At 44.1% G+C, this 9733-nt stretch overlaps 2 protein-coding genes across 3 annotated transcripts; both read left to right on the forward strand.

Annotated features, from left to right (window-relative positions):
* Positions 1–736: 736 nt before the first annotated feature.
* Positions 737–6318, forward strand: LOC120044562 (angiopoietin-related protein 2-like). 2 transcript variants are annotated; one of them, XM_038989226.1, is made up of 7 exons: positions 737–1112; positions 1876–2354; positions 2497–2637; positions 2797–3016; positions 4707–4900; positions 5274–5544; positions 5662–6318. In XM_038989226.1, exons 2-7 carry the CDS (start codon positions 1893–1895, stop codon positions 5844–5846), a joined length of 1473 nt encoding a protein of 490 aa, XP_038845154.1. In that variant the 5' UTR covers positions 737–1112; positions 1876–1892; the 3' UTR covers positions 5847–6318. The 2 variants fall into 2 exon arrangements, with proteins under 2 accessions (XP_038845154.1, XP_038845153.1); XM_038989225.1 differs by having other exon boundaries at positions 738–1112; positions 1881–2354.
* A 1341-nt stretch (positions 6319–7659) lies between these two features.
* LOC120044018 (vascular cell adhesion protein 1-like) lies at positions 7660–9066 on the forward strand. Its single transcript, XM_038988613.1, has 4 exons — positions 7660–8049; positions 8116–8393; positions 8523–8746; positions 9049–9066. The coding sequence occupies exons 1-4, from the start codon at positions 7727–7729 to the stop codon at positions 9064–9066; spliced, it is 843 nt and encodes a 280-aa protein (XP_038844541.1). The 5' UTR covers positions 7660–7726.
* Positions 9067–9733: the final 667 nt, after the last annotated feature.

Genomic DNA, 9733 nt, shown 5'->3' on the forward strand with positions numbered 1-9733 from the left:
ATCTAAAAAACGAAATATAAGTGTTGATATTAGTTGGCAGAGGTCTTTACATTATTGTTTTTTAATGTATTTCTAATACCTTTTAATACTTTTTCTGGTAGATGTTTTTTAAGACCCATTTTCTATCTGTTGGACCAGAAATCAAATCAAAGCCTTTACTTATTCCACATTTTTAGGGTGAAAATGGTTGGAAAATGTATATATGCCTTAATTTGTAAAACCATAGACTCTTAGCTTTCATTTGACACCAAATTTGACATGTTCCTGTAAACTTCACACGTTGCGCTCATGGGTCCTTTTAGATGAAATGCCGTCTTTACCGTATCTACTAGCACACAGCAGTTGAAAGAGACTATCCATGATGACTGACAGAATTATTCCTCATCATACGGTGGATATTCACCTTCATCTGCATCTTATCCATATTATTACCCTCAATATATTGTTTTTATATTTGACATTGTTTAATAAATGATATTGATTACTCATAGGCTTCCTTTTCAAGCTGAACTACAGTAACAGATGGACCGCCTGGGAGTAGGCCTCTGTGAGAGAACAGCAGGCTGAAGGGAGGCAACGGACAGAGACAGAGAGAGGGCTCCTGCCTCCTGCACTGAGGGCCAGAGGCAGCTGAGCTGAGAGGATGGGAGGAGAGAGAGAGGGGTTGTCATTTGGGTAGTTTGTAATTATGTCTCTCTTTGTTTAGAGGGCCTGTGACAGGGATGAAGTGAGGGGGAGGTCTTGCTGCTGAAAAAACGTTGTGTGTCAGTTTGGTGTGTAGTTCTCTTTCTCCCTTGAGTCTTTCTTACTGTAGCTCAGTCTCTCTGGTCTGCCTGTCTCTGTGAGGCTCAGACACACTAGGAAAAAGGGTCGCCGGGCTGCATGCTACAGCCACAGCGGTGGACTTTCTCATTGGGAGGCAATTCTGAGGCAGTAGACCATTCTGAGGCAATGCTGAGGAAAGGTCCGTTAGTCCTGTCATCTGGATTCTAGATGAGGATGCTTTAAAGAAGTACATTCTGTACCCATTAGAGCTCAGGATTCTGGGATACACACAGGAACACAGCTGACAGAGTTTGCCAACTAACTCTATACCACTGAACAGGACTGAGGTAAGTCATGCTCCCTCACTTTAAAAGTTACAAAGATAGGATCCCCTTTCAGATTTAATAAGAATAGTGCTACTATTATAATGATAGATGATCAATGGTTAATGTTTGGCGATATGGTACAGGGCTTCTGACACTACCATTTGGCAATCATGTGATGTATTCTTTTTCTTTGGTATTCCAGTTTACTTACAGAAACTTGTTGCTACCAGTAATGTGTTTCACTGAGGTTGAGGAGTAGTGACCCCTGCAAATATAGTGTGTTGTGTCAATGTTGAGGTGATAATGGTGTTTATGGTGTTGACAATAGTGGTAGCCAGAGTTGACCCTGAAAGGATTGTGTTGACCAATGGGATGGAAGTGTGAGTTGACTCTGACTGGGTTTTGTTGACCATCGTCACCCCAGTGTTGACTTGTTAATAAACTCCAGCCAGGCAGACAGGGTTACGTGTACTTTCACCTACCAGGGGAACATCTGGTGGGTTTTCAAGGCTTAAAAGACAGTCTGAGCTGCATCTTAGATATTGTGGTAGCACTTTTACATGCTCTGCTATCCACTGAAAATGCCTGTATGGAATTTTGCATCTTTGTGGCCAGTGTCTGACTGTGATGTACTTGTTGGTGTACAATTATAGTTGTTTGAAATGGGCAAATGCTAGTTTTACTGAATGAATACATCTCTACATGTTCTAGATATAGAGTATCATGTTTTATTGGGGGAATCTGCTAATGAATCTCTATCACTGCTTATTTCCATGGACTGAAGAGCAGTTGAACAGGTAGATGGAGAAGCAGCTGACTATTGGCCTGTCTCTGTTGCTGGTGCTCCTCCTAGTCATGCCTGAGGTGGGGGGGTGGAAGGAAGAGACCCAGAAGCGCCCGTCCCGCTCCTCAGAGCTAAAAGCAGGCCGCTGCTCCTACACCTTTATCGTTCCCCAGCAGAAACTGAAGGGGGCGCTGTGCGTGAGCACCGAGTCCACCACCGGCGCCTCCAACCACTCAGAGGTAACGGCTCTGCGGGGTGAGTTGAGCCGTCAGCAGGAACAGCTGGAGAAGCTAAGGGGCCAGCTGGAGCAGGAGGGGGCCCTGGTTACGGAGGTACGGGCGCTACGGAAAGAGAGCGGCAGCATGAACTCCCGCATCGCCCAGCTCTACGCCCAGCTGCTGCACGAGGTTATGTACAGGAAGGACCAGGTGGTCGAACAGAGGCGGGTCGAGAACCTACTGCTCAACGCCACCGCACAGGTAATCAGACAGAGAGCATTGTGGGAACAGCTGTGTTCATAAGGGGGAAGTTAGAATCATATAACTACAGGCATGTAGCACCTTGATACATCCCTGATTGTCCCGTTGTCTGTTGCTCGGTCATGGTGGACCAACATCCCAGATGCTGCAGATCTCCACTAGTTACAGGGAGCTGGAGAAGAAGTATGGAGCCCTCACCTCCATGATGAGCAACCAGAGTCAGCTCATCGCCCGGCTGGAGAAGCTGTGCCAGACCACCAAGAACACTACCCCACCTCCACAGGTAGGGGAGCTATGTATTTATCAAATCACTGGCATTGTTATCATGGGCCTTTCTCAAGCATTGACCCTGACCCATGAAGCTAAAGTTGTACCATAACATACTACAGTACCCACAATGGTCTGTACAAATGTCTTTATATATTTGTGTTGTATTGGACAGATGACCTCTGAACCCCTGAGTATCCAGTCCAGTGGGCGTCTGAATGACAGCTCACAGTCCAAGGAGATGGCTAATGATGTTCAGAGAGACCAGGGCGCCCCTCCACTACAGCCACAGGAGGAGAGAGAACCCCTGCAGGGGACAAAGGTGCTCCCCACCACCATGGCCGACACCCCTACTGATGCCCCCTTCATAAGCTTCCCTGTCACTAAGACCCCAGGTAAATCATGGCACCCTCAGAGCTTACAACTGCCAACGGCGCTTTCAGCTTAACCAACACTGTCTATGTAGGAATGAAGGTCTGTCTTTGTAAGACAGAGTAACACTATGTATCTATCTTCCCCCGGCAGCGTTATCACACATTATAACACCTTGTTTCTATTTCAGTCAATACATCGCATATCTCATTGGTTCCTGCTTTGTTTCGATATTGTTTTTCGATATGGTTTTTCTGTCACCTTTGACAACAATCAGAACAAACAAGCTGTTTTCTTTCGGCCCTTCAAATGCTTAATTGTTTGCTGTCGGGACCTTGAGTTTGTGTATGAAACAGTGTCAGTATTTTGTCAGTGTTATTTACACTCCAGAAGACACTGTGCAGAAGCTCGGGGAGTCACTGACCCGCTGATAGGACTTTGTTATCTCTCTGGGAATGCCTAAACAATGTCTAATAACTGCCAGCTGTTCTCATCAGAGTAGAGAAGGGGCTTTGTTAATGAGTAACACACACACACACACACACACACACACACACACACACACACACACACACACACACACACACACACACACACACACACACACACACACACACACACACACACACATTTTGACTTTGATATAACATTTGCAAATTCATCAATAATATTTGTTATAAATAACAATCAAATGGGCCAAAATATAATAATCCTCTTTTAGGAAATAAACCATCAAAAGTAGCTAATCCACAATTTGGTACCAATAATCAGATTTGTCAGCACCTCCTCTAGAAAGAGCGAATAGGATGAATTCCAAATAAAAATATATTAGAATCTAAAAAAATCTAATTTACCAGCAGTACACACAACAGACACTCTCTCTCACACACACACACACACACACACACACACACACACACACACACACACACACACACACACACACACACACACACACACACACACACACACACACACACACACCCTAACAAACACACACCCTAATCACAGCCCTCTATAGGACATTGCTATGTAACCTTGAATTACAAGGTGATACCCCCATACAATGCACGTTGTGTGCGCAACTGGAATGTGTGAGATTACAAGGCAGAGCATTCAGATGTGTGACACCACCTTGTATGGACAGGCTCCTCCCACAGTGGAGCTGAGCAGCAGCAGCAGCATGGGGACTTCACACCAGTTACAATGTAGACTCAGAGCTTATGTCGTGTGATGAGTGACAAGGAGATACTTGTCTATAGAATGAGTGTACGGTTACAGTATGACTAACCCTTGGTCTGGACTGTGTGAGAGAGAGGTGATGCTTAGCCTTTCGTGTCCGTTCATGCGGTGTATGCTTATCTTTCCCAGTGTGACATAAGACATTCAACATGTGTGGTGAAAGAATGTCTTCGGCAGTAAAGAGATAAGCTGAAGCAAAGCGAGAAAACATGTATCTGTGACCCTGTTGGCTCTAAAACAAACAGAATTCCAGACCCCTCTCTCCATTACGTGTCTCACTCACTCATTTCCAGCAGTTGGTTGAGCCTGCCTAGTGGCAGGTGGGCGGAGTTTGGACGTTCTGGACTTCCATTAGTTCCATTGCACCAGGCAGGCTCAATCGAGCACAATTATGACTATTTGAACCCAGGTATGTTCCGAAATCCTAACTGCCTTTGTGAATCACATACCTACACCATCTCTGTCCCTCAGGACCCTGGAGGGACTGCCAGCATGTGCTGGACTCGGGCGAGACCACCAATGGGATCTACCTGCTGCGTCCACAGAGCGCCAACCGGCTTCTGCAGGCCTGGTGTGAACAGACCAAGGCCCAGGGAGGCTGGACCGTCATCCAGAGGAGACAGGACGGATCAGTCAACTTCTTCAGGACCTGGGAGCAGTACAAGGTGCTCTCACCTCCAGTGTGTAGTGAGCACTAAAAGTGAAGCGCTCAAGAGCTTGTTATGACATCAGACATTGTGCTATTACCATTGCAATACAAAACACACAGTGAGTGTGTGCACTGCAGACCCATAATCCTTTCCCCTCCTCCATTTGCCTTTCATTTCAGCTGATTATATGTCATGAAACACGAGCTGTATAGTTACTGTAATTGACAACCATCACAGTGGGCTCTAAAACCAGAAAAACAGCTGGTATTACAGCTCAGAGACTCAAGAGTATCCTTCAGTTGAGGACGGTTTAACACCACAGAAGTCATGAAAACTATTGCTACAGTGAACATAACCCTAAACTATCTGTTGTACCCCTCCACCCCAGCAAGGCTTTGGGAACCTGGATGGAGAGTACTGGCTGGGTCTGGAGCACCTCTACTGGCTGACCAAGCAGGCCCACTACAAGCTTCGGGTGGCCATGGAGGACTGGCAGGGCCGCCAGGTGTTTGCAGAGTACGACAGCTTCCGCCTGGAGCCTGAGAGCGACTGGTACCGTCTGAGGCTGGGGGAATACCAAGGCAACGCCGGAGACTCAATGTCCTGGCACAATAACAAAGCCTTTACAACTCTGGACAAGGATAAGGATGCTTATTCAGGTGAATCCTCTCTCTCTCTCTACCCTCTCTTTTTTCATTTCTGCCTCTTTTCATGGCTGCCTGTTTGAGCACCCAGGTTTGGCTTGATGAGTTGGTTTCTCTCCATTTCCTCATTAGGGAACTGTGCCCACTTCCAGAAGGGGGGCTGGTGGTACCACATGTGTGCCCACTCCAACTTAAACGGCGTGTGGTATCGAGGGGGTCACTACCGCAGCCGCTACCAGGACGGGGTTTACTGGGCAGAGTTCCACGGCGGCTCCTACTCCCTCAAGACGGTCACCATGATGATCAAACCCACCTAACCCTCTTCCCGTTAGATATACACCACAGGAGGTTGGTGGCATCTTAATTGGGGAGGACGGGCTCGTGGTAATGGTTGGAGTGGAATAGTTTCAAATGTGTTTGATACCATTCCATTCACTCAGTTCCAGCCATTATTATGAGCCGTCCTCCCCTCAGCAGCCTCCTGTGTTATACACATGTCAATCATGCATCACGGCAATATTATGGTTCCTTCATGGATAAGGAAGGATGTTAATGAAGTTCTTATATGTTAAACAGTTATGTTAATAAGACAGCGTTAGACTGACATGCCAACACAACATGTGGAATTGTTTTCTAACTGCAATGTATTTATTTGATCAAAAGTTGCAAAACAATGTTTGAAGATTACACCACAAGGTGAAGTAGGAGTACGTTTCTTTTACTAATGAGAACTGACATTGTGGTTTGATGCAGTGGTGTAAAGTACTTAAGTAAAAATACTTTAAAGTACTACGTAAGTCGTTTTTTGGGGTATCTGTACTTTACTATTTATATTTTTGATGACTTTTACTTTATTACATTCTTGAAGAAAATAATATACTTTTTACTCCATACATTTTCCCTGACACCCAAAAGTACTCATTACATTTTTAATGCCTACCAGGACATGGTCTAATTCAAGCACATAAAGAGAAAATCCCTGGTCATCTCTACTGCCTCTGATCTGGCAGACTCACTAAACACAAATGCTTTGTTTATAAATGATGTGTGAGTGTTGGAGTGTGTCCCTGGCTATCGGTAAATAAAAGAATGTGCTTAATATAAGGAAAAAGGTTTGCTTAATATAAGGAATTTGAAATGATTATACTTTTACTTTTGATACTTAAGTATATTTGAGCTATTGCATTTACTTTTGATACTTATGTTTATTTAAAACCAAATACTTTTTTACTTACACTCAAGTAGGATTTTACTGGGTGACTTTCACTTTTACTTGAGTCATTTTCTATTAAGGTATCTTTACTTTGACTCAAGTATGACAATTGGGTACTTTTTCCACCACTGGATTGATGTCATGTTTCAGTTTAACAGTTTCCTCTTTGCACAGCATCAGGGTAGGGTTTGAATTTCCTCTTTGAAACACTTGCTTCACACAGTAAGCGCTCTGCCTGAGATACACTAACTGGCACTAGCACAGCGTTAGGACTGAGCCTGGACCATCAGTCAGGGCATCCTGTCCCCCATCACCCTCACCTTGCTCAGCATGGGGTACCAGAGAACTACCATGATCTCACTCCAGAGGATGTTGGGCCTCCTCATGCTCATGCTGTTACATGGAGGTGAGTGGTTAATTTGTTCCATACTTATCTATTAATATCTATTGTTGTGATCGCTGTGTGGGTTATGATGTTTATGTTGAATGTAGTTTATCATATAGTTATTATCTACTCTGGTGATATAGTAACTGTTTGCTGTCTCCCAGGGTGGTACTTAAACATGTGCTCGCCTCCCGCTAACAAAACTTGAACAGAAGTTGATTGTTGACAAAGGAAATTAGTTTTAAGAGCAATTTGAGAGCAATTAAAGTCAAGAAATTAAAGTATTCAATGAGCAATAAAAAAGTTATATTGATATGTTGCAATAATGCAATAAGGTAACAGTCATCAGTAGACAGGGACCTGAGTTTTTCCTGATCAGGTCACATGGATAGAAACAACTCAGGACCCAAATTAAAGGATACAATTATATAATGACATGAAATCACAAGAAACACACACTCACTCAGGTACAATACAGACACTGTTGATGTTATTGAGTGATATGTCAGTGTCTAAATGTGTGGGGTGGGTGTGAATTTCCATGTGGTGTAACATCTCACAAGGCAGAACAGTTTATATTTGATGTGGATTTCACATTGATGTCTTCATTCTTGTATGTTTTTACAGTAGTTACCTTTCCTCTTGAGCTCAACCCTCCCAGAGTGGTGGTGAGATATGGAGACTCAGTCTCAGTCAACTGCAGCACATCATCCACAGACCATGAGGGAATGGGCTGGGAGGCCACATTCGGAGGTACAGGTTTTGAACAAGATGTCAACGTTGTCACCTGGACTGTGGATAAACTTACTGATTGGACAATAGAACCTAAATGCTACATCACTCTCAATGATGGCAAACAATCCTCAAAAGTACTTCCAGTCATTCTCTACAGTGAGTATTTTCCTCCTTGTGAATGTGAAAGGTATGTTTCTATTTAACTGTATATCAGCATTGAGGGTTTTTTATATTGTTGACCTCCTCTACAGAGACTCCAGACAGAGTACCAGCTGCAGTGTGACATACAGAACATCGCTCCTCTACAGAACCTGGTTGTGAAGTGGTACAAAGGAAATGAACCCTTAGATAATGTAACTTACAGTAACGTCAATAAGACACCAGTGGATGTGTCAGATACTCTGATGATCAGCCCCAATAGAGATGATGATGGAGCTCAGTATAGATGTAGAGCAGAACTGGACCTGGGACCAGAGGGACCACAACCCCATCCTACAGTAACATCAGAACCTCTCGACATTACTGTGCACTGTGAGTTGGCTATTAATCTTGATCTTTTTCATAAATCAAAAACACTTGACGGGTATGGCTTCCAATTGAAACCCCATAAGTTGCATAGTTTTGAGTGGTCTACTCTAAAAGCACCTCATTTCTCCTTAGATGCTCCTAAGTTCCTTCTTGGGAATGACACAGTGGAGGTGAGTGCAGGCAGTGATGTGTCTCTGAACTGCAGTGCTGAAGGGAACCCTCCTCCTGAGATGAAGTGGAACTACACCGCTGCACGCAATGTGAAGTTGTCCACTGAGGGGGGCCAGAGGACTATTAGAATCACCACAGCCACGTCTACCAACGCTGGGATCTACATCTGCACTGCCACGAATAGAGTTGGGACGGCCACCAGAACAACAACAGTAACTATGAAAGGTAGAAAGGTAGTTATAACTGACCGACTGAGGGTAATGTTATGGTAGAAACGTAGCTGACCCTGATGTAGTGATTCATGTTGTCATAAGACATACTTCATATTCTTTCAGTAAGATGAATAAATGAATCGCATTTAATTTTAAAGAGCTGAATTGCGAAACAGAAATCCTAGATCACAAGTTAGCCTGAATCAATTTATCAACAGAATTGGTCTGAATCATGTCTAAACTCTCCTCATCTCCTTCTATTTCCTCCTCTTCAGATGACCCCACAATTATAATTATTGTAATTATTACATTAGTTATCCTGGTCAGTACCCTGATACTCCTGAACGTCTTCTGTATGTTGAGGAAAATACAAGGATATTATCATTTCATAACAATCAACACCACAGACGTCAACCAGCCAAACAACGTTCCAATGATGCCACTGTCTACAACAGGGGTAGACCAATCTGATCCAGAGGGGTATCCTACGAAGGTTTGAGGAGTTACCTAGGTAAATTAGGAAAACTCTGAGTTCAACTCGGGATAGCCAGTCATACGAAAGTGGCTCACCCTTTAGCCAGATACATTTCAGAACTAATCTGCTCCTGAGCAGGCTAACTCCAGCCCAGTAGAGGCTGCTGAGGGGAGGACGGCCCATGATAATGGCTGGAACGGAGCGTGGATGCCATTCCACTGATTGCGCTCCAGCCATTTACCAAGAGCCCGTCATCCCCAATTAAGGTGCCACCAACCTCCTGTGAACTCCACTTACACTGAATGAAACGACTGAGCCACGAGTTGAGGACCAATGAAATACGAATCCCTCCCGCTTATAAAGATTGCGTCAACATCCACTTCATTTTAGGATGACAAGCTTTTATTCATGAAATCTTTTTGTGTGTGTACATTTAAAAAAAGTTTAAAATATATCACATTCCCAATTTAGTAATGACAGAATGT

Source organism: Salvelinus namaycush, chromosome 3 (assembly GCF_016432855.1).
Source record: "Salvelinus namaycush isolate Seneca chromosome 3, SaNama_1.0, whole genome shotgun sequence".
Taxonomy (NCBI): Eukaryota; Metazoa; Chordata; class Actinopteri; order Salmoniformes; family Salmonidae; genus Salvelinus; species Salvelinus namaycush.

What these genes read in the sequence shown, in the direction of transcription:
- LOC120044562 (XM_038989226.1), top strand. Translation starts at nt 1,893, where the DNA reads ATGGAGAAGCAGCTGACTATTGGCCTGTCTCTGTTGCTGGTGCTCCTC. An exon ending in TGCTCAACGCCACCGCACAG is followed by an intron (nt 2,355 to 2,496) that starts GTAATCAGACAG and finishes CCAACATCCCAG; the next exon opens with ATGCTGCAGATCTCCACTAG. An exon ending in CCCTGTCACTAAGACCCCAG is followed by an intron (nt 3,017 to 4,706) that starts GTAAATCATGGC and finishes TCTGTCCCTCAG; the next exon opens with GACCCTGGAGGGACTGCCAG.
- LOC120044018 (XM_038988613.1), top strand. Translation starts at nt 7,727, where the DNA reads ATGTCTTCATTCTTGTATGTTTTTACAGTAGTTACCTTTCCTCTTGAG. An exon ending in CCTCCTTGTGAATGTGAAAG is followed by an intron (nt 8,050 to 8,115) that starts GTATGTTTCTAT and finishes TCCTCTACAGAG; the next exon opens with ACTCCAGACAGAGTACCAGC. An exon ending in TCTCGACATTACTGTGCACT is followed by an intron (nt 8,394 to 8,522) that starts GTGAGTTGGCTA and finishes ATTTCTCCTTAG; the next exon opens with ATGCTCCTAAGTTCCTTCTT.